Genomic DNA, 27,928 nt, shown 5'->3' with positions numbered 1-27,928 from the left:
AGGGCCCGTTTTTCAAACCGGGTTTATTTTTACTGGGGTTTAAATTATTATTGCTAGTATATCTTTACATTAATAATATATAATATATATCAGCAATATCAATTTAAACCCGGTTTTGAAAACTGGCACTTAATTATATTTTTAAAGCAAAGTTTTCTATAAACATAATTCAAAATTCCCGCGGAAAGTTTGAAATTTTTTCCACAAGCTGGCGCTTAATATGGCGGCATGCAGTAGACCCGCCGCTGGTTTCGCGTGTACCTCCACGCGCATTCCATTTTATTTGATATCTCCACTAGTATATTGTGTCTTGTGTATATTGACTCATGTTGTCTTTGTCAATCTCACAAACGAGAGAAAGGGGCAACAGGTGATGTGCTTCTGTGTGTCTCTCTACTTATCAACTTTTTTAAATTCTCTTTCACGTTTTACCTTATTTTCTTTATGTGATAAAGAACAACTACTACTACTACCAAGTGTGCAGTGTAGTCTTTTGTTGGTTCTCTTTATTTTTGTTTTTCGAGCCGGAAATTTAAACTTCCTGTCGATTGTAACGGACTGAAACCGTGACGAATTTTTGTTTTACTTATAATTTTCGTACCATAAACATATTTAATAATAATCTTTACGTATGTCAATAAAGTGCGTTTATTTGTGTGTCTCAAGAAATGTCTGATAACAAACAAAGAGCGAATCAAAATTACAATATTGGACTTTTATAAAAACTCAAAAATTCAAAGGTAAATTTTATTTTATTACTATATACTATTTTTAACAAAGTATTCAAATTTACTTTTATTATCACTACAGGTATGATTGAACAAGTATAAGTAATTTAAATATAAGGATATATGTATATATATATTTATATATTTGTATGTAAGTATTAATAGTTTTAAAGATCATGAAGCTGTTGATTCACGCGTTGCTTAAAAAAAAAAAATTCTCAGTAACCATGTGTGCATCTTGTCAGATAATATAGTCTCTGAGTCATGATCTCATGTCATGTATTCCTACATATATGTCTACATATATATGAATACACATCTCCAGTATGAATTCTTTATGCAATTGCGACAATTCTTTTTCATTGGCTCCATTAACCCCAAGATCTTTCATTAATTAAAAAAAAAATAAAATATGTCGTTATTTATGCGGCCGAATGTAGCAGACATCAAATTTAAAATTATAAATAGAGTAAATAATTTAAAAAATAATATTTATAAACAATGCACCTATTTAGTTGTAAATTTTTTAAATGTGGAATTTTTTTAAATTTAATTTTATTTATTATTTACTCTAGTAATAATTTTAAATTTGATGTCTGCTACATTCACACTCAACATCTTTAGATCCAAATAGTCTTCATTATATTTATTGGATTGTAAATAAATATATATATATGTTTTTTACGTCTGTATAAATTCTATAAATATAATTAAGATACTATAAATATACAGAAGATACTTTTGTATCTTGGATTGAAATACGCCATATTGAGTAAATATGCGCACGCATTTAAAATTATTAAAAGTAATAATACTAAAAAGTAATATAAATAATAATAAAGATCATTGAAGTGAAGAATAAGAGTACAGTCGAGGGAATAATAACAATGAAAGTTATACAGAATGAAAAGACGAAGGATAAGAATAATAAAAAAAAAAAAAATATCCGGCAAGTTTACCCAAGAGAAATTAAATCAATTAGAATGACAAAAAAAAAGATTATACGGGACTTGAATCAAAATACAAATGATATTTATTAAATATATATGAATGATATGAATGATACGATTTATGTTAATTTATACGAGAATTTTAAAATAAAAAAAAAGTTTTATTGTGGGCTAATGAATCATGATTGATTGGAGTAGAATACAATAACAATAGAAGTTTAAAAATAAGTCCTTGAGATGAATGCGCCAATTAATTTAATTATTCAGCGAAAGTGAACGGTTGTGTATTATATTTAACATACAATTTTCTGTTTCTATACTGGACCAATGTACGATACTCATTCGGTTCATCAAGTGGGATCGGCTTTATATGTATTCTTAAAACCCGTTTGGTTTCGTTTAAAACTCGTGTAGGTGCAGTTAAAAAATTTTTAAAATAAAAATATTAACAAACCCACGCACTTTACGTATTTGGTCGGCATCTCGATTGACCATGGATTTCCCATACTCTTTTCCTTCAATATTTTTACTACATACGTGTATTCATAAATATATATATATATATATATATATATATATATATATATATATATATATATATATATATATATATATATATATATATATATATATATATATATATATATATATATATATATATATATATATATATATATATATATATGCATATACATTATGGAGTACACGTAGTAAAACAGTGTGTACTTTATGTACTTGTATGTGTATACACAAAAATGAGAGAAAAAAAAACGTATATTTATAGTGGATAATATATTAAGACAATGGTTTGTTAGTTTACATGAGTTGGTTGTTTAAATTACTAACAAGTCAACTAATGTATAAAGTGTGAAGAGTAAACTCATTGTTAGGATCACAAGTATCGTCTATTGTGTTCTATGATGAATAAATTGGAATAAATTAACCAAGAGGTTTTGATACGGGCGTAAATTTATACATGTATATATAAACTATAAAGCTTTGCGGCAGCAGGATCCGATGGTCCATGCTCCCATGCTTGAAATCGATTCGATGGCTGCTGAGACACAGACGCGAGGGTAAATGCCCTATATATATATTGTCATTGCTCTAAAGGAGTGCATTGCTCTTATATATACACCTATATAGTAATAATAGCTCTTATCGATAAAATATATAAATATACTTAATACGGTTATTTTTATAAAGTCAATAACTGATAAATTATAACTTTTAATCACGCTCTAATACCGCATTATCCATTCACGTTTTTATGAAAAATATGCCGGGAATTTTTAAAAAGTGTTTTATTATTTTAAATGTAATAACAATTTAAATATATATATATATTTTTTTCCTGAGATATAATGCTATGAAAGGAATGAAGAAATAAAAATATTTGGTATTATAGATATGATAGAATATATAAAGATATTTCTGTAATGGAGATAAATCTCAAGTCGGAATTTTTATGATTGAAATCTATTATTTAGGTATAGAAAAATTTTAAATAGAGATACGATTGTTTGTCTTCTTGAAGCTTCAAGATAAATGACATGATATTTCAAAAAAAAAAAATAATAAATAAATAAATAAAGTATTTTTTAAATACTGTTGACATGGCAATAAAAATAATATTTAATTAAAATATTTAATAAAATACATGTCCGTTAAACTCAGTAGTCGTCAGAATGATATTTTATCTATTTGTTTCACAAAATTATTATTCATTATGTTTTTTCTTCTCTTCATCTGCATGCTCCTTAAGACATGTAATAAAACGGTGTGCTACTTCACATTCATTTTCACCTTCTTCAGCTTTATTAAAAAAAAAAGAAAAAGAAAAAAAAAACAATAAGTACAATATTACTTATTTCATTGTCGAAAAGCTTTTAATTAAAAAGTTATATATACCTGGTCCAGCGCAATTTTTAGCACCGTTAATCATAGATTCTGCAATTTCTTTAGCTTTATCTTCATCTTCTTTTGCATTTTCAATAGCAGCGTTGATTGCTTTTTCAATTTTATCAATCTGTATTTTACCCTTACTCATCTATACCAGCATATAAAAAAAAACATTGAATCAAATCATATTGAATATACTGGGAGAAAATAATACGTTTACTAAGAAACATTTGTCAATTGAAGCAATTAATTTCTTGACAACTATCATTACAATATGTATTTTAGTCTCAAGAACTTATTGACACGGTACAAAAATATTTAATTTCTTCGAGTTAAGTATAAGGATACACAGAAAAAAAAATTTTTTGTCGCAAAAAAATTTTTCTCACTTTAAGAAAATTTTTAATTGCTCCAAGAAATTTTTTGAGGTGAAACAATTCTTGCGCTAAATTTTTTTTTTACTCGTACACTGTAAATAATTTGCAGAGTGAACGCGGATTAAATTCGAAGTGAATTCGGAGCGGATAACTGTTTATTTATTTAATCCTCTCGGAGTGAAATTTACTTCAAAGGGAGTTTTTTAAATACTAAAACTCTAAATCGGAGTGAATGCAGATTTAAATAAAATCCATACCACTCCGAAATTACTCTGCTGAAAAGATAAACTCCCTCTTTACTCCGTATGTCTGTGATTTTTTTTTAAACTCTGAAACTCCAAGTGATTCCGGATTTAAATAAAATCCGTAATCATTTCGAATTCACTCCCGGTTTTTTACAGTGTAAGCAATTTTTTGTATTTAATTCATAAAGTTAAATATTTCCTGCACCTAAAGTTAATTAAAATTGATTCTCGAGTCAAGAAAATTTTTTCAAAACAAAAACATTTTTTTCTATCAGATTTAAATTAAAATTCAAAATAATAAAATATGAAAAAAAAAAAATAAATAAATTTAAATATTAAAATTTATGGATTCTTTACATACTACACCACTGTCGTCCAAAATGCATGCCTTGAAACATCGGATTTCCGCATTGTCAGCTTTCTCATCTTTCTCCAAAAGAGCCAGGTTTTCTGAATGAGTAAGCAAACAATAAAAGTTTCAAAGAATCTAATCATTATAAAAAAATGTATGATGAGTAACAAGATCACAAAGTACTTTAAAAATTATTACATTACGAATAGTTATTTATTACTATTACTATTGATTATAATTTATCATTTAATTTTATTAATATTTACTAACCTTCCGATAATTTATCCTTGCATGCGTCGATGCTTTCTTGAAAAGCTTTTTTCAATGGGCATTCTTCTTCTCCAGTTGATTCAGCATCGGACTAAATAATTATTTATTTAATTAACTAATTACAATAATTTAAATAAAATATTATTATTTTAATGACTTACAGTGATGACAAATGTAAAAAGTATTCCTACAAAAACGAATACTGAGTATCTCATTTTTATTTTGTAATTATATGAATTGTAACACTGTTCTAACGCTAGTATAGCAATGATGAATTTTGCTTATGGAATTGAATAAAATGAAATTACGCCTTATATTTATATAGATTTATTCACTTGCAGATGTTAATTACTTGATGTCTTTCAGATGATTTTATACATGACAGGAAGTGTTTCCTTGATAATTACATTTGATATAAATGTTACGCTACTATCTTATTATCATTACAATTATTATTTTGTTTATGTATACATAGACATATATTTTTAATACAATTTAATGTCGTTAGATTTTTTTTATTGTTATGTAATCGCAATAACAAAAGTTATCAGTAATAATAATCTAGTATTCTAAAAAATCTTATCAGTTTCCCCTAAAAATAATTAATATAATATAATTATATGTTATTTGTTATAATAATTTTTATATTTATTAATATTAATTTTGTGTTCTCATGGAAAGAAGTATGCCTGTAAAAAAAAAAAAAAAACAATTATAATAATTTATCAGAAAAACTAAAGTTTTTAAAAATTAAAATTCAAATTACTTCGTTTGCTTCGGTATAATAGCATTTCATGTAATTATAATTAACTCTGCAAACTTCTTGAGGAGTCACTAGAAAAATAAAAATCATCATTTAAATTATTTATAATAAAAAAAAAGGAGAGAAAAACTCTAAAATAATTTAAATTAAAGGCGAAGAAATAAAAAATTACTTACAGACAGAAGTGTCGTCAACACGAACTAAAAAAAAATTTTTTTAATTTGGTCAATTGTACACGGAGAGAAAATTATGGTAACTGTTGCTAGTACGTTTATGAAATATCATCCCATACCGTTATGGTAATGATTACTTGGGATTATGGGATATAGACCCATACTTTCTGGGAAAAGTTTCCATAAGTATGGGATCAATTCCTATCATTATGGTAACAGTTTCCATATCGCATGTGAAAGAATCATGGTAATGATTACCATACTCATAGGAATAGTTACCATAAGCAAATAGTAACCAACCCTATAACCACATTGTAATGGTTCCTAAGTGTGTATGGGAATAAGCCCTATATATTATAGTAACTATTCCTATAATATTATAGTATGGGAGTGGTTACCATAATATCATGGGAATGGTTACCATAATATCATGGTAATAATTCCCATAATATTTAGAAATTATAATAACTTTTTTTTGTAAGAAGCGTTTTTTTTTGTATATTACAAAATTTTAAGTATATAAAAAAAAACGTTTATTACAAAAAAAAATTTATTATAATTTCTAAATATTATGGGAATTATTACTATGATATTATGGTAACCATTCCCATGATATTATGGTAACCACTTCCATACTATAATGGTAATAATTCCTATACATTATGGCAATCGTTACCATAATATTATAGTAATGGTTACTATAATATTATGGTAACCATTACCATAATATCATGGTAACCATTATCATAGTTACATAGTAACGATTACCATAATTCCATAGGAACTATTCCGATACCATATGGGAATTATACCTATAATTATAAGAATGATTACTATAATATATATGGGTGCCGTTCCTATAATCAACATTTGAAAAAAACCGGTTACCATGCAGTATGGGAACCATTCTCATAATATATTGTAACTGTTACCATAATTTTCTCTCTGTGTAATTTCTACAATACAATTTAGCAAATTGTAAAGTTAAGACAAGCTCATAATAACAAAAAATTGAATACTTACATTGCTCATCACATTTTTTGACTCCTGCTATTGCTATTTGTTTAATACCTTCTGGAAGCGTTAATCCCATTTGTCTAATTACCATATCAGCATTGGCTACACCATTTTTATCAGTCTGAAATAATGATTAATTATATTTTTTCGATTGACATAAAATGAGTATTCTTATAAAAAATAAAGTACTCACAACTTTTACTGCTTCATAAAGACAAGCATGGTAACACATTAATTTTTCATCTTCTGGAAACTCTCCTCTGTGTTGTCCTGCCTGTAGCTCTAAGCAATTTAAAAAAAAAAAAAAAATTAAAGTAAACATACAAAATCACGGCTCCATTTATTTCTAACAATAAACAATCGAGTTCTTCAAGCTCGAAAATAGTGATGTCGCACCTTCCATTTTGAAAATTCAAGTAATAAACAATAATTAACAAAAAAAAAAGAGTGAAGTAAATCTTTGTTTTTTAAATTTTATATCAGAAATATCTTTTGAAATAATGAACCGATTTTGACGTTTAAGGTGACATTAGACGCAGTTTTTTAATAACACGTTTAAAAAACTGTTTTATCATAAAAATATGCAGCGCTGTAATTATATAAATTTAACAGAATTAAGGATAATAAAATATCAGAATTTATATTTATTAAGTCATACATTTTCTTTTAATCTTACTCGATACTCTTTTTATGGTGTAATTATTTAAACTGTTTTGAATAATTTTCAAGCGTTCTTTTTATATTAAAAAATTCTTGCTGTTGGTTAATAAAATTTTATGAAAAAATGTATTAATAATTGATTAATTAATTTAAATAACTTTAAAATGAAGTAAATGAATTTTAGTCATAAATTATAAATATTTTTTGCCTATAATATGGAAATAATATGGAAGACGTGAATTACAGTTTGCTTAATGTCTGAACAAAGTACAGCAGTCGGTTATATAAATTTTTATTTTAGGCATCTCATAATCTATTCATTGTCAGATTTCTTATTATACCCTTTAATATTTTACTCTATTCTACTGAATGTTTTAATGAAAAAAGAACAACATTTTTCAATTATTGTGACAGAAGATTTTAAAGGGTCAACAGCTTGCATTTTTTAAATATCAGCACTTACTTTAGATTCCTGTTTTAAAATATGATAAGATAGTTTAACGCTTTTTGGTCACAAAGATCCTTTTACCTTAAAATCTTTTACAATGACTAGCGATTACTATTTATGGTTGCATTGTAAAATTACAGAGTATAAAAAATGTATCTGTGCCCTAAACAACCCAGGTTGCTGCTTAAAAGTTAAACAATATAAAAATATTTATTGCATACCTGGATCAAGTCCAATTTTTTCACGACATTTTTTACCCATTGGTTTCATAAAACTTTTAATTTGTTCGACAGTCATTCCTCCCTTTTATTAAAAGAAAAAATTTTTAAATAAAATAAAAATTTTCTATTTATACAATTTCTGTAATTAGTATTAAATTAGAAATAATGCTCAAACCTCAATGTAATCGATATCAAATGTCATAAAAATCGCCGCGGCGAATGTTAAATTAATAATTGTTCTCATTTTGTACTTATTTTTCATATTTATTGATATATTTAATATAACAGGGAAAATTCGAGATTTCTGCGCCGTACGCGATCAAATAACAAACAATCTCACAAGAATTTTATAAATTTCCTTTTATATTTTTGCTTACCTATAATTTCTAAGTTTATATACTATTCAACTATTTATTATTTCATCACAGTATAATCAATATACCCAATAAATTACCTAACATCCTTAAAATCAACGTATTTCGATAAATTTTGTATTATTAAACATTAGATCATATAATATCTTAAGAATTAAAAAAAAAAAATCATTTATGAATATCCTGAGAAAAAATTATTTTGTCGAGTCATATATAACTACATATGATTATTAGACTGATATAAAAAAATCGACAACTTTTTTTTTTAAATCCCGCGTTAAATATCTTCAGAGTATCGAAAAAAGACGCCTGTGGAAACCGGAGCTCTTAATTTTGACCTTTAGAGGTCGTGCATCGCAGATTTCTATCTTCCATTTAAATAACACGGGAATTTTTTTTTTTTTTTTTTTTTTTTTTTTAGAATTTTGTCGCTCACAAACCAATCAAGGATTTTTATGCGCAATAAATATTTTTGTCAGAAATTGAACGCTCTACAAGAAAGGTTTCTTATCATTTTTTGATAAATCCATCTAAATTTGAGCTTGAAGTCAAATTTATATTAAATGTCGAGATCTTTTTACTTTTCTGGCGAAACTATCAGACTTATCACAAAATGTCATAAGAACTTTTTTGTGGGTAATTTTATTCTTGTCAAATTATTAAAAATAAAGTTTTTCGAAATTCTGCATTGTTTTCTAATTATTTTTATTTTAATGTCAATTCAAATCTGAGTCCGAATTCTTAACACTTTTGTGCGCCAATTTAACACACAGTATTTATCTTGTTGAACTGTCGCGATTGATTTTTTAACACCTAAAAATGTAATTTTATTCGAAAGTAACACTTTATATGTTACTGTCAAATCAACATACAAAATATGTCTAAAATAATCTCGACCATTACAAAATAATTCTTGGAAAGATTTTACTTTCAACGAATACGTGTGTAACTTTTTTTTAACACACACAAAATGTAAAAGGAACATATAAATAAGTGTAAAACGTTCACTTTACACACGATATATATTGATTTCGACGAATCCTTTATTACTTTGTGATAAAATTTTTGAATTATTCGAAAACCTACGGAATATTTAAAAATTCAAATAGTTCAATTCGATTCGATACGAATAATCCGTAAGTTGGAACTATCGCACACCTCTGATATATAATTATATATACAGTTGTGTTTTAATTAGATCTGATTGGACCTGAGTAATATAATCCTATATATATATATATATACATACTGTTGTATATAATTAGATCACTTCATGTTTGACTGATATCAGGTTATATGTAATTATATATAGTCTTATATATAATTAGATCTGATCAAACCTGAGTGATATAACCCTATGATATATTTATAATGCACCTAATAAATTTATTTAAAAATAAAATTTCATAATTCGTTACAACAAAAAATAAATTTAATTTAATCAAAATTAAATAAGGACACAATTCCATCACGGACTAATCAAGTAAAATAAATTTAATTAAAATCCATTCAACTGCTCTTAAAGCATTTTCAGATTTAACTTTATTATATTCATACATTGTACAGTCAAAAATAATTGCTTAAAAATCAATACAATATTTTTAAAATAAATTTTCGATTTTTAAATTTATTAAATAGTTTGAAACGAGCAACTATATATATAATTTTACATTTTATTAATATACATATAATTTTAAATACTGAATGTTTTTTTTACAACTTTTAATTTTTATATTTTTACATTTGTATGAAAGTAGTCATATACATTTTTATTTTGCGACATTTTTTTTTTTACCGATTCTATGCTACCGCTCAAGAATTATTAGCCAGTATTGTATATTCAGTCATGTTCAGTGACAGAATAATTAAAATATTAATTTATTTAAAAAAACATAAATACGATCGTTTTTTTTCCCGCGTAATTTAAATGTGATTCGAATGATATAGATAAAGATATTTATCTCAACACTTGACAATAAAAAAGAGTTTAAATCAAAAAAGGCACAAATTTAAGTCAAGACTTTTTTAATGATACCACATTTACCAGCATTAACTTATTCTATCATATAGGGTAGAGGTACCGTTTTCGGTCACTTTATTCGAGTCAAAAAACAAATTTGGATTTAAGTCTCAAAGTTCTCAATGAGCTTCTTGAGGGTCACTTTAGAATTTAAAGATTGACAACAGTATAGAAAGTTATCTTAGTTTAGGCCTCAAAGTAGTAGTTACGACCAATTTTACCAAAACTGGAATAACATAATCTGGATTAGAGCCTCAAAATACTCAAAACATACAGAAATAATGTTATCCACATTTGAAGCTCAGAAGTCTCATTCAATCTATTCTCTTTCTTCCTTTTTCTATTTAAAATTTTTCAAAATCCGAAGTATAACTTTTCATTCGTTGAGGATTTTGAGGTCTTAATTATAATTAAAAATCGACAAATTATTCACATCTAGACCTCATAGTTTTCATTGAGGATTTTGAGTACTAGAGTTACTTTCTGGGCGGCAAATAAAACATCAAAGGAATTGAGGTTTGTGTGGACTAAACTAGAATTTATTTTTTTACTCGGGTACGGCCAGTTGTGGGCACTTGAAAAATTAAAATAAAATAATTTGTAAACAACGCAATGACAAAATTAATTTTTAAAATATATTTAAAGATACTTTGAACCCGCTATTAAACTGGTAATTTTATTTTACACTTTTTCATTTATTAAAATAAAGTATCAAATGCCCAAAAATGGAGCAGTGGCCACAAATAGTACTTTATCCTAGATAGGACTGGAACAAAATTTTCCTTATTCTCTTAACAATACAGATTATTAATTTTTTTTATATATTTAACATTAATATATTGTCTTACACATATTACGCAATCTTACTCTGTATCAGTACTCCAAATAGTCTGTATTTATTTTTATATATTTAAGAAGTTTTATTAATCAAAAATGACAAATCCAATAATCTATCAAAACTTTCGTTCACGAATTAATAATAATAATAATAATAATTACTAAGAGTTGGAAAGTAATAAATACATAAAATCTTCAGTATCAACAAAAATTGTAATAGAATAATGATATATTTGTAAAACTTGTGACAATAAAGTATTATATCGAAGTTTATTTATGTGATTACAGGAATGAAGTTGGAGAATTGGATTGCCGAGTAGAGTGGGATGATAAACTTCACTTATAATACAAATAGTAGTTAGGAAGCGGTGACTAACATGCGAACTGGATGATGTCACTTCTCAGTGGGGACTGTGTGTCTCATAATCAGAAGAAGAGAGAATCAACGAGCAGTAATGCGTCCAGCTACTTACTCGTAAGTACTTAACTATTTCATTTCGAACAAGAAAAAAAAATAAAAAAGCTCTAATACATAAATATATTTATAATTAAATTTATTTAATTCCAGTTACTTAATTCACTGGCCAACGATTTGGACTGTATGTTGAATGAGTTGTGTAGTCCAGCCGATGATTATCAGAGGTACGTTAAATATTTATGTACAGTACAGGACAGCCAAATTAACGTCCAGCTATCTATGTAATTTAAAATAAAATTGTAGCAAACTAGATCGATAAAAAAATTACGGGAACGAGAGAAAGAGAAACAAATGTTTTATTAAGCAAACCCAGCGACCAACGATTATGTATGTTTGCAGCTGTCGTTTAAAGTCACGCGGACACCATGCTAACGATTACGCATAAATAAACAAGAACAACCAACAGAAACTCCTCAGCGACACGTGCCACCAATAAATAATACAATGAATTATTTTTAAAAAATTATATTTAATAAATAAAATGATACGAGTAATAAAAATGAGAATGGGGAAGCGTAAAATGAAATATATAAAAATTCAAGGGTCATGATCCTCGGAAAAATTGAATTGATTCGCTTGGCTTTACTAACATTGCCTCGGAGCTATTTTTATTATTTATTTTTTTTTTTTTCGGTTAAGTGAGCAGGTGCACAAGGAGATTGTCATATACATTGCAATCTATCTTGCTCATTTATTTTTACACTGAAAATATTTTTTTATTCACACATATACAATGTATAGGTATAAATATATTTTTTTTTTATACATATATGTATGTGTAACTTTTAAGGTGCATAAAGAAAAGTATTACGGTAACGCTTGCGAGAAGATAAAAGCTTACCCGCTGACAGACTGTACAATATCACCAAGTAAAGAGGATGAGGTAAAAGCGGGTGCCAGACAATGGCTGCCAGCTACCAGCCACCAGCCACCAGCTAGTGTATGGGGTGTATCCCTCTGAAAATGCTGCGGAGGGGTCAAACTAAAATTCTACCCCGTTGCTAGTATGGTTCATATCCTCCTGGTTGTTGTTGTCGACACCACTGTCGACGTCTGATCATGTGAAAAATCAGAGAGTTATGAAACTGTTGACTTTTACTTCTATGGTAGATCGTAAAAAAAAGAAAATATAAATATTGTTAGGCAAAAGGCAAATAAATAAAGAAAAAAGTTTGAGAATAAAAAACAAAATGAGAATGAAGAACAAGATAAAAAAAATTTATACTGTCAAATAGGCTCGAGAAGCATTTTCATTCTGTTCCCCTTTTTCTTATATGTATATATATGTACGCTATATAGTACACAGTTGCTGTACGAGTTTGCCCTCGCTAAAGTATAAGTAGAATGCCAACCAACGAAATATGAGCTCTAAATATAGAAAGGACAAGAATTTTCCTTGGCAGAATCGCTGATGAGAGCGATACAAGTATTAAGAACCGTTGGTGAAACATCATTTCACTTTATAGTATTCTTTTACATAAATATAAATATACAATATCTTAAACTTTCGCCACATCCATTATAATATTAAAAACATTATTTTTTAAAATTTTATCATCTCGTTTCTCGCGGGTATATTTTTCTACCCGCGGTACCGCACACCCGCTGACACTCTGTCTGTATTTTTTTATTATTATGATTATTGCACTTGACAGTACTTTGATGATGAGCAAGTGTTATTAGAAACTTTACTAGAACCTACAAATCATATCAATTACCCTCGGGTACAGGTTTAATGAAAAGACTTCAATCATAGCTTATTACTTTCTTAAATCAATTTTTTAATAAAAAAAAATAAATGATTAAAATGAACTGATAAATGTCTATGTCTAAATATATAGATGTATAAATGGACAAATGGACAAATACAAACTGATAAACGAAGCTATAAAAATTATAAAGTAATTAGTTAATATAAATTGATTTTATGTCAAGGAAACGTTTAATTAAATCATATGTGTTTAAAATACACGTGGCAATTAAATATATATTTAAGTAGTACACAGTCTTGTTGGATACGACAGTGGATGAAAACGTCAAGAACAGCCACATGTCTGCCCACTTGATAATTTAGTCTACTACTACTAATTTTTACATCTTGAGTAATAAAAAAGTATATATATTTATTATAAGCATGTATAAAGATGAATAAAAGCTGTTAAGTTTGCGGGAGACTTTGACCCCAGACCTTGACGGGTGATTGTGAGACGCAGAATCGTTGATGCTTTTCAGACGAAACGCAAAGTAAAGATGAAAGATTAAAAATGCCGTTTTGCTTAACACACGGTTACATTGATATCCTATAATTTGTGTGTGTGTGGGTTCAAGTAAAAGTGCAGAGCGTCGCGACGCCCCCTACGTCACCGTCGTCGCCACCGACGCCTTGGACGCTAGTCAGTGCGCCGTCGACCGGTGTCTAGAATCGTTCTCTTCCTTGTGCACTAGCTTACTTTATTTATTTTTTTTTCTCGCGCTTATCAAATAATAGTTTTAAGTATTTATCAAAAGAAAAAAATAGTAATATATATACATAATAATATAAAAATTGTTAATAATATATTTTTAATTTATTTATTATTTAAGACGATAATTATTTATACAAAAAATTAAATTATTTTTAATTATCCTGGCATAATATGGATAGGACGGATACGATAGTGATTTCTTTGCATTAGAGAGTGAACAAGTGTGTCAGTGGGTTTACCGAAGACTTAAATTAACTCATAAAATGTTATAAATATAAATAATATTGAGTATAAATATAAATATATTAATTGTGTCAAAGGTTTATCGAAAAATTACAGCCGCTGAGATTCACCATTTACTTTTATTTGTTGTCCTCGACGGTTGCTAAGGCATAAAACATTTTACTAGTCATCATACGTGCAATTGTCATATAATATATATACATATTTTTTTTATTACACCATATTTATATAAATAATTTGTTTTATAAATCAAAGGATAAAAAATATATACATTTATACTTAATAATAATAAGAACTGATTAATTGATATAAACAAGAATTGTTATTAAGTTCACTGTCACGCTTCAATTATTCTTGGAACATGATAACGTTGCGTAATGTTTTTCTCTTAGTTTGTGCATTTAACCGAAGAGACGATGTATTAAACTACTGATAATATAATAATGTTTAACAAGCATTAAAACTCCACCCAATACAGTATTAAAAATAAATTTTTTACTCATGACAATGTAAAAAAATTTTAAAAAATATATAAATAAATCTACTAAAATAAATTAAAACTAAAGTTATAAATAATAAAAGATAAATAAAAAATTATAAAATGCTGCCACCATTTTTGACAAATATCAATGGTGGTGTTTTGACATTTTATGCGAGCCCAACGCATGAGAGAAATGCACCAAGTCCAGCTACACGAGGTCGATATGCTGAAATATCTATCAGAAGGTAAATGATAAACGAATTTAGTTGCTGTTTTATATATATTTTTTTTCTTTATTAGTTCTTGTACTAGTATAATTAAATAAAGAAGTTTAAAACTCATGTCCCATGTAGTCTAGCAAATTGTACTGTATGAGATGGTAACTTAATCTTGTCTCGGTCTGACTCCCATTGTGAAATTCAAGCGACGTTATTCGGCTTCGATTTCGCTACTCCTGTACTTCTTGCTCCAATAACTAGAGAGTAATTTTATGTGAGTTGAGTTAAATAAAAAGCTACGATTCACGTACAGTACACATTAACTCTATTCATTTCCGGGTTAAATTGGCAAAAGCTGAAAAATCTAAAGCTGCTATAAAAACCCATTGAAAATAATGTGGGTAAAAAAAAGCCGGTCGTAGGTGGTTGAATAGGAGCAGCAGTTGTAGCAAGGAAATGAGAAAATACCGAGCACGTGTTGAGAACCTCCAATTGCCATAGCAACCCCCGTACAAAGACAGGGAAGCCATCCATACTCTAATCGTTTATCTCTCTCATTCTCGTTATCGTTATCTCCTTCTTCTTTATCACACCTTTTATATCCCCATAGACACACTAGTAGACTACTAGACTAGTATTTACTCTGATATGAGCATCTAGACATTTCAACTTAAAATTATTTTTAATAATAATGATAATAATGAAAATTTTGTATTTTTTTTTAGGAGTGACGTCTTCCTGGAACCATATCTCCAGCAGCATGGAACTGTTAGTGAAGTTGATGGTTCACCGGACACACCTCCCCCGAACCCACTCATGCAGCATCAGCTTGCTCACTTACATCATGTCCAGGTCAGTTATTTTATTTATTATATAAAAAATATATATATATTTTTTTTTTTTTTGATTGATTAGAAAAATTTTTATAACAAGATTTGAATATTTATATTTTTTTTAGAGCTCGGAATCGCTTTCATCAGAAGGAGAATCCTCGGCTCATGGTACATCGGCTGCAGAATCTTCAGCGTCACATTCAGATTCGGGGAGTGAAGTTGCTTGTGACATTACCCTTATAGAACGACTCATACGTTCCCATCCGATATGGTTCCTTCCGGGTATACAAAGAGCTGGCGCCTTTCATCTCTTGCAAGGCAAAGAAGAAGGGGTTAGTATTTAATATTAAATATTAATTCATTTTTATATTTTTTATAATACTATTATAAAATGAAAAAATTATTTTGAAATTTTTTTTATAGTTTTATAAAAATGTTATTTCAAAAAATTGATTATTAAAATTTAAAATTATTGCCAGTGATTGAAATTCTCTTAAAAACATCAACTCTTTGCACTTAAATTAAATTAAAAATTTTACATTTGACCAAAGACTCACGAGTTTTGCTATTTTTAACTATTTTTATTTTAGTAAGCTTAAATTTTTTTGCTGTCTTGCTAAAAAACGAGTTTCATACTTATTAAATGTGACACTGTCATTATTAATTGATTTATAAATATCTTTAAACGTCATTTATTTTTTATATACTTTTTTTATTTAACAATCTTTTTATAATTTGTAAATAATGAATTTTTCATCGGTTATTTTTATTTTTAATGAGTTAATTAAACTTTTAATTAACGATCAAATTATATAAAGTATATAGACTTGAGTATAATAATATATGATATTTTTAGAATTTTGTGGTACGACAGTCGAGTCAAAGTGATACAATGGCATTGTCAGTGAGATTGCCCGCAGGAAAAGGGCCGTACATTGAGCACTATCTAATTCAAGCAAATAAGGGTAAACTGAGCTTAGAAACTAGCGACAATCGATTTGACAACATTCCCTCACTTATAGCTCACTATTCTCAGTGTTGGTGAGTATAAAAAAAAATTATTAGTCCTAATTTATTGACACTGTAAAAAATAGGGAGTGAACACGGATTTTATTTCAATCTTAATTCACCCGGAGTTTCGGAGTTTAAAAAAAAATCACTCCGCATGCGGAGTCAATAGAAAGTTTTTAGGAAGTCTACGGTTTCCGCCGTGCCGCGAAATAAGTGCAAATTCCTGTCGAACTTGACGAAAAAAGACTTTTTTTTCAAATTGCTGTAACTTCTTCAAAAATAAACTAATTTAGACGTTTTTTTTTTTTTTTCAAAATTTTCCTCTTTAAATGTACTTTTCGGAAAAAAAAATTAAAAAAAAATTAAAAATAATAAAATCTATGAAATTTTTCACTTTTTTGAAAAAGTCGCATTTTTATCGAAATTAATTTTTCTCGAAAACTAAGCGAGATATCAAAAAATTCTATTCTTGAAGAAAGTCTTATTTCGTCTTTTATAAGAATTCGCGATCATTCAGCGGCGCCATGGAAACCCGTAGAATCCCCTCAATACTTAAGTAAATTTATGTTTAATAGAAACAGTTGTTAATTAGAAACATAATTATTTAAATAAATAATTCATTAAGATATATAATTTCGCGTAAATATATGGAAAGGGAGTTCGCAATTATTTCCGTACTCAATATAAATATCAAAATATCAAAGACCTAAGCTCACTATATATTAGTAATTTTTTTATAATTAATATTTTCCGAAACTCTCCGGAGTGAAATTCACTCCAAGGGAATTAAGTAAATAAAAAGTCATTTCCTCCGCCTTCACTTCACATATTTTTTACAGTGTATCAATAAAAAATAAATGATAAAATTATACTTATAATTATATTGTTGAAAAAAAAAATTGTTTGTTTTATTTTGTCAAGCAGCGACGAGTTACCTGTCCAATTAACGTTACCACGAGCAATGCGTGAAGCGAAAAATAGACAGCAGCTTTCCTCACTTGCTCTTTTGGGTCAGGAATTTTGGAGATACCCGATGGCAAATCCAAAACCACCAGAAAGTGGTGGCAGTAGTAGTAATGCATCAAGTTTAGGTAGCTTTAATACTGGAAATGATCCAATAGCACACGATGACAATAACATAATATCATCTAGAGACAAGAGTATAATTCTTAATTTAATTCCAATCACATCACAAGATTCATCTCACTCAATAAAGTCCGTAACTACTAGTACATTTGTTACATCACAACAGCCAAGACTGCCACGACCTACTCCGCCAAATACTCTTAATTTAAAAAGATTTAACGAACCTCTTGATGAAAAGAACGAGCGGATTGAAAATGTTATCTTGCCATGTGAAAAACCCAGTCAAAAATTAGTCTCACCAAATCTCGTTCAAAGTATTCGTTGTCGTTCACCTGTTGTTCATAATGTCGAGAGTAATGTACTTATACCCACCGAATCTAAACTAAATAATGAGTCACAAAATTTTATTAAAAATATAAGTAGTAATTCCCCAAATTTAACAAATGCTAATTCACCAAACAGTCAGTCAGGAGATACTACACGAAATATTGTATTCGAAAGCCAAGAAAGTGCTGATGTTATACAAATAAGTAATATTAAAACACCACCTACACCACCGCCACGTTGGGCTAAACCAGGAGCAAGTCAGTGTCAAAATAGCAACGTCACTGTCACAACTACAACTACTGTTATTTCATTGAATGTTAATCAAATCGGTAACGGTACTAGTGATTCATTTCAACAAGTCGTCACATCATCGGATAAAAGCGTGACAATGTTGAGCCCACAAAGTATAACATCAAATAAATCATTCTCATCAAATTTTACAAGCAGATCAACTTTATCACCCAGTACACCAACGTTATTATCACCTTCATCAAAACTAGTCTCAACTGGAAGAAAAACGCCGAATCTCTTGTCGCCAACGACCCCATCGAGCACAAATAAATCACGTCGACGTCGTGATCGCGAAGCGAGGAAAAATTCTCAGCATTACCAAGAATCAGACATACTTGAATCTTACTGCCGCAGTTCGCCGGCTGACAAAATTTCCGACTACGAAGACATTTGGAACACAACTGACAGATCTAATTCTAGTTGGTCGCCGCATGATCGTAGTGAAAATACTCTCAGTCCAAGTCAGCCGAGTGAAAATTTAATAAAAGATCCATTTGCTGGTACTGATCGTGTAATGCTGCTGCGCAATGACAGATCATCACGATCACGTGAAAAATTAAGTTACATGGAAATAGCAAGTCCAGAATTCAGTAGTTTTAAACCAATTGCCGAGTCTTGCTCAAAGAGTCCAAGAGGTTCAACTTCGCCTGAAGATATTGGTGGAATACCAAAACGTCCAGATCTACTGTCGAGAGTTTGTAGCGCAAATTCTTTAAATAGTCCAAACGTCACTGCCATAACTCCCGTTAAAAATAAACTAGCTTTGATGTTCACTAAGTCTGAGAGTAATAGCCCAATGACTCCTGAATCTAAACAGAGCAGTCCATTTTATGCTGAACCTGCTGACGCTATACAACAAATTCAACCACTTGTACCTCGGAGAAAAAATCGTAATAACAGTGGAATAACGAGTAAATATCGTCACAGTGAACCTGGTTGGTTTCAAATGCCGGGTGGTAATAATCCTCATCAAATGCATCCTATTGATTGGACTGAATCTGAAGAAATAGAAGATAAAATACCACTTATATCGTCTTCCGTAGATAATCTCACTTCAAATCGTCTTGGTGGTAAAGAAAATAAAAAAATATACCCACGTGCTAAACCAGTTCAGCCACCTAAAGTTAAACCTAAAATATCAAATGATACTTCCTGGACAGTCGACTCAAGCTGGGAATTTATTGGTAATTTTATTATTTTATTTTATTTTATTTATGCTGCTGGGATTTATTCAACCCACAGTCAAAAGCAATTCACTTTATTAATTTAATTTATTTAGATATGTTTTTATTAAATTAATTTTGGTAATATTGATTTTATTAATAACAGGAAATGAAGGAGATGATACAGGCGGTAGTGAAGCTGAGCGCAGAGGAGGAGAGAATGAAAATGAAGATGACAAGAAGGATAAATATAGTAGTGAAAGTGACCGTAGTCAGGGTAAACACAAAAGCCCAAAGCTAAATGGTAATGGTAACAGACACGGAAGTGATAATAAGAGTGATGTTATTAAGACGGAAAATGAAACTGACTTTGAGGATAGTCCTGAATTTATGAGTGATATTTTATTACGACAATTTCCACGTGATAGCTATAACAAAGATGATGGAACTAATTCTCTTACGGTTCAGAGTATCATTTTTCAACGGTAATTTAAATATGAATATCTACTTAATATATTCTTTAAATAATAATAATTAAATCATTTTATCATATTGTATTTTAACTTTTGACAATCACTATTTATTGGCTGTAGCTAATTTATTTAAATTTTTTATAATTTAATAAGTTAATTCCACTGTAAAAAATTTGCGGAGTGAACGAGGATTAAATCCGGAGTGAATGCTGGCGACTGTGTATTTATTTAATTCCCTTGGACTAAAATTTACTCCGAGGGATTTATTTTAAAATTTAAACTCCGGTTCGGAGTGAATGCGAATTTTTAAAGAAACCAAATCACCCGTTGGAAAAATAAACTCCGTATTCGGAGTATTTTTTTCTAAAAATTTAGACCTCCGATTGATGAGTGAATTCAAATTTAAATAAAATTCGAAATCCTTCTAATTCACTCCCGATTTTTTACAGTATAAACTTAAGGGCATTATCAGACAGCCCCCCACTTTTTAAAAATATGCAATAACTTTCAACTGTCATAACGGTATTAAAATTTTATTAATTAATTAACAAAAATTAAAGCATTATTTGAAAAAAGGACAACGTAAAAGAAACTTCACCGAGATAGAGAATTTAAAAAAAATTACTTACAGGTAATATTAATTGGGAGTTAAACAAAATTTGTTGAATAAATTTTAGCCTATAAAACTTAAAAATTCGGATTTTAAAATTGACATGAAGATTTTACTGAAATTTATCCAACAAATTTTGTTTAACTTCCAATTAATATCACCTGTAAATAATTTTCTTTTTCACTATCTCGGCGAAATTACTTATACATTATCCTTTTTTAAATTAAAGCTTTAATTTTTTTTTAAATTAATCGATAAAATTTTGATGCACTTATGACAGTTGAGTCATTGAAAATTTTTAAAAAGTGGGGGCACTGTCGATGAGTGGCCTTAAAACCGTTATTTTTGCTACAATACTTTAGGGAATATATGACTAAATGTCTCGTCTAAAAATATCCTATCCAAAATAAATATATATATGCATTCAATATGCAGTACATTCAAACAGGATATTTAGTCTTAACACCCCAAATATGTCTACATTTGAATTAAATTTTTTTTATGCCAATAAATTTTGATCATAAAAGGCTTTGATTATAATACCATCAAATGAATTTATTACTAATGTATAATTTTACCACTAAAATAATTATTAATTTAACAGGTACCCAGAGTTAATAAAAACAACAAATGCAATAGATACATTACAGAGTAATTATAATAACTCGACCCTTAGTAATATTGAACAAAGAAAAATCCGAGAAACAACACCGTCAGATTGGGAGGCTGATCGTACGTATGAACCATCTGAATGGGAAACTAATGTTGATACAGATGACAGTGATCATGAGAGACTAAAACGAAAAGCTAGTTTCAAAGAACGATTGGATCCTCTTCTGTGTAAGTGTTAAGTTTTTATAATAAATATTATTATAGCAAAGTATTAGTACGGAACAGTCTATAGCAGGTGTACATAAGCGATACTGATGAGGTTTAAATGTACAATAGAACGAAAGTCTTTTAGATAATTACTATAACAACTACGCAATTTAAATTAAACAATGCCTAATAAGTACTTGCAATTGTAAAACTAGAAATATTGTCTCTGTTACATTTAAAATAATAATAATAATTAAATGTATTTATTGCTACAAGATGGACCGCGGAAAAGGAAAAAGAATTTTATTGATTTTATAAAAAATTCAAATTAAAATTGATAGGAGTGTGCAAATCGAATCAAATCGGATATAACTATTCGATTTAAAATTAAAATTTTTAAATAAATTGATAAAATCGAATAATTACAAAATTTTCTAATTATCTGAAAGTTTTAAAATTATTTGTAACTTTTAAAATTACTCGGTTCGTATCAAGAAAATTCTGATCAGCTATCAAATATTAAATTTTTAATTAATGGAGAGTTTAGTTGTTCAAGTAACGAAAATTCATTTTTTTGTAGATTCGTATCTGAGCTCTATTTATCTCAGAAAAAATTTGAATTATTTGAAAAAATATTACAATATTAAGTCGTTCGAAAGAAAATTTTTCTTTATTCGTAAATTTTCAAATAATTTGAGGATTGACGAATAATTTAAATAGCTCGAAAAACTCGAATTATTCGAAAGTTCGAACTATTCACACACTTTTAAAGATTTAATTCCATGTTCATGTAATTTGTTTAAGAAAATATGACATCTATTATTTTTTTTCACACACATTTGAACAAACGAAACGGTTCTTGTTGTACTTACATTAGCAAATGGAAAATTAAAATGAGCCGTTCTCATAAACAGAAATTTCCGGACGAGAAGCATTTCATTCGATAAATAATAACTTTACGCATCAAATGAAATATTTTATCTAATGATTTGGGTCTTTATCTCTCAAAACATTTCATTTGAAAATCACCAAGTTCACTCTCTCAATATAACTATAATAGAGATCAGATTTGCCCATAATTAAAATTTAAAATCATTATTATTTATCAAAAAAATATATATACATACATTCTAATATACATATATTGAAACAAATATAAAAAATAAATTATTATTTATCTTAAAAATATATCTCTAGAATATTCAAGTGCAATTATTTATTTTTCACACATATTTTTATTATTAACAACCCTGACATTTTTATCGTCAGCACAATATTATAAGGCTAAATCTAATTCAAACAAATAAAATTCATTTTAAAAATAATTTTAGCATTTAAAAAATATTCTTCTTTTATATAAATGTGTCGTATAATACTATTAGTCTTATTGTTATTATTTGAATTTTTTTATTATTCTTTTCATTATAATTTATGTATAACTAATCTTTATAAATTATGGACACGGAAAGAAAGAGTTATAAATTGTATGATAGATTTATATATTATAATAGCATAATATAGCGCAATCTGATGATAATGATAATTAGTTTGAAAATAATTTAAAAAAAAACAAAAAAAAATAATAAGTGACTATGCGCAATGATTAATCTGTATCTATGAATATCATATGCACTCGAGACAATGGTTTATTCGTGGGATTATCAATGATTGTCACTCAGTATTGTCCACGTTTGTCTTTTATTTTACTTAACTCATCCTCTTGACAGACGCGCTTATCTGTAGCTTCATCCCTCCCTCTTACTTGTCCTCTCTCTGATAAAGCACTAGCTAAAACTAACCGACGAGATTCAGTGTATTTATAGTCTTAGCATATTGATAACGTACGATATTTAACATTGAAAATCTACAATGATTAAATTATTTAAAAGTAACTTTAAAATTCAAGATTTAATTATTATTATTTGTGAGTAATTGTGATACTTGAAATTATTTTAATTATAATGATTGATAATTTAGTGGGTGTTGATACAGAGTGTAAAAAATTTACCTTTTATACTAAAAAAATGTTTAGAAAAATAAGCTTATGGTTCAGATGCTTTTGTCGAAAAGTACAACGTACTACTGTTATATTTAAATGTAAGAATTTTGAAAAAATTTTTTAATTTATATATTTACTAGCGGTCACTTTAAGGCAACTTTTTTTTCAATGCACTTTCAACTTCTATACTTGCAGAAGGTAAAATAAGATGCCTGTTAAAATTAGCTTTTAATATTAATATTAACATGTGGGTCATCACGATTTGCTATTCCCCATTTAAATAACATGGGAAAAAATATTTTAAGTATGAAATTTTATACTTCGGCAATGACTCATTGTACTTATAAGCCCAGGATTCATTTTCGTAAGAAATTTAACTCGCTACAAAAAAAGTCCTGATCGATTTTAAGATCTTGACGTTAAAATGAAATTAACTTGAAAATTATGCGGAATTCGAAAAAACTTTATTGGAGATAATTTGTAGGAAATAAAATTGTCTACAAAAAATGATCCGAAGACATTTTGTGATAAATCTGATAGTTTCGCTGGAAAAGTAAAAAGATCTCAAAATTTACTATAAATTTGACTTAAAACTCCAATATCTTTTGAACAGATGGATTTATCAAAAAATGATAAGAGACTTTTTTTTGTAGCGCGCTAAATTCCCTTCGAAAATATATCCTAGGCTTATCTGTACAGTGAGCCGTTGCCGAGGTATAAAATTCAAAACTTAAAATTTTTTCCCCATGTTATTTAAATGGGAAATAGAAAATGAGTCACCTGCTGATATTATGGGCTCTAATTTTAACAGACATCTTATTTCACCTTTCTGCAAGTATAGAATCTGGTAGTGCGTTAAAAAAAGGCCCTAAAATTACACCCTAATATTTATATTTAAAAAATAAATAGTTTTCATAGTAAAATAATTATTTGATATAAATTTTATTTTTATTTTAAATTAAAAAATCTCTTTTTCTGATAATGATTACACGTGATAACACTCGTGAACAATTTAAGTCAAATAATAATAATACTTGAAACACCAATGATAATATAATATAAACAGATTATACTAGATAAATATAAATATGATAAAATTTATAAAAAATATATATTTCTTTGTTTGATAGCTCCCCCACGACTTCAAGCCTTGAAAAATCGTGATGCTAGCGGAACTGGATCAAGTATAAGGGCTTACGCATTACTATTAGCGGCTGATAAAACGACTGTATTTTCACAAAATATTGATAATTTTATTCAATGTACAATGGAAGGTAAAGAAGCAAGTCCTCATGTTGTAATGAGAAATATCCGACAGTTTATGTCGGGAATGAAAAATTATTTAGTCAAACACGGCGAGCGTGAATTTGAAAAAGAAGTTGAAAAAGAACGTCTTAAATTAAAGGCCAATGAGTTTCTTAATTTAGATGCAATACTTGAGGGCGTAATGATGAGGCTTGTTGTACGCCCATTACGTGAACATGTATACAAACTATTTGTTGAACATTACGGTGCAACTGGGTCACTTAATACCCTTGCTGACAGTATTCAATATGCTCATGGTAAACATATACAAGAATTAGGTGTACGAGCGACTATAATACCGCCGTCAGATAATAATTTGAATCTGATATTAAAATACATTGAGCGTTTGCAAAAATCAGATTCACCGTTGGACAAATTGGAGAATTTATTGTCTGCCATATCGACTATTTTTAATTCTGTTAAACATTCTAATTGCGATAAACACGTAACTCTGGGCGCTGATGATTTATTGCCGCTACTTGTGTGGGTTCTGGTACGTGGTAAAGTGGTCGATGCTGAAATAGAAGCTGAATTTATGTGGGGTCTACTTCATCCGTCTCTTCTTACTGGTGAGGGTGGATATTATTTAACTACGCTATCAAGTGCCGTTCATGTATTAAAAACATTCAAGACTAGTCAGGGAACTATGTCAACTACAAATGTAATTACAATTATATATTTATTTTATTTTTAATTATTATTTACTTGTTTACTAAAAAATTAGCGGAGTAAATACGGAGCGGATTGTATTTCCGCCGAAGGGAAGTTCATTTTAGTATTGAAACTCCGATTCGGAGTAAAATTCATATCTAAAAGAAACTTATTTTAAAATAAAAACTCCGAATGGGAGTGAAAAAAAATCCAGATTACTCCGAAATCACTCCACTGTAAAAAATATTCCCTATTTACTCCATACGCAAAGTAATTTTTTTTCAAAATTCCAAGTGACGGAATGAATTCGGAGCGGATGACTGTTTATTTAATCTCCTACGAGTGGAATTCACTCCGAACGGGAATTCATTTTAAAATTGAAACTCCGATTCGGAGTAAAATTCACTCCTGAAAGGAATTTATTTTAATATTAAGACTCCGCATCAGAATGAATTCGGATTCAAATAAAATTGAATTTACTCCGAAATCACTCCTCTGAAAAAACTTCCTATTTACTCCGTACGCAGAGTGATTTTTTTTTAACACTTCAGAACTCTAAGTGACAGATTTAATTCGGAATGGATTACTGTTTATTCATTTAATCCGCTTGGAGTAAAATTCACTCCGAATGGGAGATCATTTTAAAATTGAAACTCCGGTTCGAGGTAAAATTCACTCTTAAAAAAAGTTTATTTTAATATAAAATTTCCGAAAGGGAGTGAAAAAATCTAGATCACTCCGCTGAAAAAACTACTCCCTATTTACTCCGTATGCAGAGTGATTTTTTTTAGAACTCCAGAACTCCGAGTGAATTCGGATTCAAATAGAATCCGTAATGGCTCTGAATTTTTTACAGTGCAGTAATATTAATTATAATGTAATTATATTTAATTAAAGGGTTGTGGAACTCCTGAATGTTGTTCTTCAGTACTTCGGGTACTTGTACCAGACGAAATTCATGGATCGTTAAATACTAGAACACTTCCCGTCAGACCAAACATGAACACCCGTGAGATTTGCCGTATACTTGCACATAAAACACGATGCACGAATCCACAAGACTATGGTTTATATAAACTAGTACAAGGCGAAGGTAAATAGCAATAATTATAAATTTAAACACTTAACAGTTTACCGAATTATAAATTAAAATAATATATATTTATTTTTGTCTCTAGAAACATTATTGGGAGATCAAGAGTGCCCTCAAGAGCTATCACACTGCCTTTTTGCTTTTAAAAGAATTGACGCTAAAATAGCTTGGCCAAAAACGACATCTTAAATAAATTAATTAATAAGACATGAGTGGTATTTAATACCAAGTGCTCAAATGCATATTTTAAAAGTAAAAAAAAGTAAAATAAGCAATTTATCGCATGAAATTATAAATAATTTCATCAAGACTTTGGAGAGACCAAAATTTTTTTAACTTTTCACACAGAATATTTGATAATGATATAATCGATTTATACATATATATATTGTATCTAAAAAAAAATAATTGTTATAAACAATTATTTGAATGCAGAGCATGCAGTATACTCGATCTTTAACAAAAAAAATTATTTTATGGCTGTTTTTTTATCCCATTCAGATCAAATGACTGCGATATTTTTAAGTTTTAAATATAAAATTTAATTATCACTAAAAATTAACCCATAAATACGTAAAATTTTCTATTTTAACATCCATTTATATTTTTAATTATGTATTATTTTGATTAATTATAAAATTATTTATTTAACGTGTCAAAATAACATTAAAAGCAATTAAACTTTTAATCAAACGTAATAATTACAATATTAACATTAAATTTTTTAAATTACATACGATCTATTTTTAATTATTTTATATAAATGAAATAAAATAAAAATAATAGAGTATAAAATGTATAAGCAATGTATCTGTCAGATAAAATTAACATATTTATTGAAGTTTATAAAAACATATATTTCTCTATAATAACGATTATACAATTGTACTGTTAGTTTTATGGCGATTTCGTATCATTTATCTCATCAATAACTAGATTTATTATTGTTCGTATAATTAAAACTATAAAATAATAATAATATTAATAATTGTGATTTATCGATTTATAAAATCACCCAACTAATGGATAAAAAAAAATTAATTTA

General features: G+C 28.1%; 3 protein-coding genes across 6 annotated transcripts; 1 reads left to right on the top strand and 2 right to left on the bottom strand.

Moving 5' to 3' along the window:
* Nucleotides 1-244: 244 nt before the first annotated feature.
* On the top strand, nt 245-27,652 carry LOC103568290 (protein sprint). 4 transcript variants are annotated; one of them, XM_053738188.1, is made up of 12 exons: nt 245-740; nt 11,626-11,812; nt 11,906-11,979; nt 15,948-16,074; nt 16,181-16,387; nt 16,912-17,096; nt 17,991-19,954; nt 20,100-20,418; nt 21,621-21,856; nt 24,965-25,800; nt 26,688-26,883; nt 26,969-27,648. In XM_053738188.1, exons 2-12 carry the CDS (start codon nt 11,726-11,728, stop codon nt 27,070-27,072), a joined length of 4,335 nt encoding a protein of 1,444 aa, XP_053594163.1. In that variant the 5' UTR covers nt 245-740; nt 11,626-11,725; the 3' UTR covers nt 27,073-27,648. The 4 variants fall into 4 exon arrangements, with proteins under 4 accessions (XP_053594163.1, XP_008543323.1, XP_053594164.1 ...); XM_008545101.2 differs by having other exon boundaries at nt 17,988-19,954; XM_053738189.1 differs by lacking the exons at nt 245-740; nt 11,626-11,812; nt 11,906-11,979 and adding an exon at nt 15,100-15,249 and having other exon boundaries at nt 26,969-27,652.
* On the bottom strand, nt 3,290-5,145 carry LOC103568291 (uncharacterized). The gene is made up of 5 exons (XM_008545103.1): nt 4,986-5,145; nt 4,825-4,915; nt 4,564-4,652; nt 3,590-3,728; nt 3,290-3,493 (listed from the first exon to the last, which is right to left on the bottom strand). The coding sequence occupies exons 1-5, from the start codon at nt 5,037-5,039 to the stop codon at nt 3,399-3,401; spliced, it is 468 nt and encodes a 155-aa protein (XP_008543325.1). The 5' UTR covers nt 5,040-5,145; the 3' UTR covers nt 3,290-3,398.
* On the bottom strand, nt 5,496-8,182 carry LOC103568377 (general odorant-binding protein 83a-like). Its single transcript, XM_014440809.1, has 5 exons — nt 8,107-8,182; nt 6,971-7,059; nt 6,784-6,898; nt 5,591-5,658; nt 5,496-5,513 (listed from the first exon to the last, which is right to left on the bottom strand). The coding sequence occupies exons 1-5, from the start codon at nt 8,180-8,182 to the stop codon at nt 5,496-5,498; spliced, it is 366 nt and encodes a 121-aa protein (XP_014296295.1).
* Nucleotides 27,653-27,928: the final 276 nt, after the last annotated feature.

The sequence above is a fragment of the Microplitis demolitor genome, chromosome 4 (genome assembly GCF_026212275.2).
Source record: "Microplitis demolitor isolate Queensland-Clemson2020A chromosome 4, iyMicDemo2.1a, whole genome shotgun sequence".
In the NCBI taxonomy this organism is placed as follows: Eukaryota; Metazoa; Arthropoda; class Insecta; order Hymenoptera; family Braconidae; genus Microplitis; species Microplitis demolitor.
This window is presented reverse-complemented; position numbering and strand designations above follow the sequence as displayed.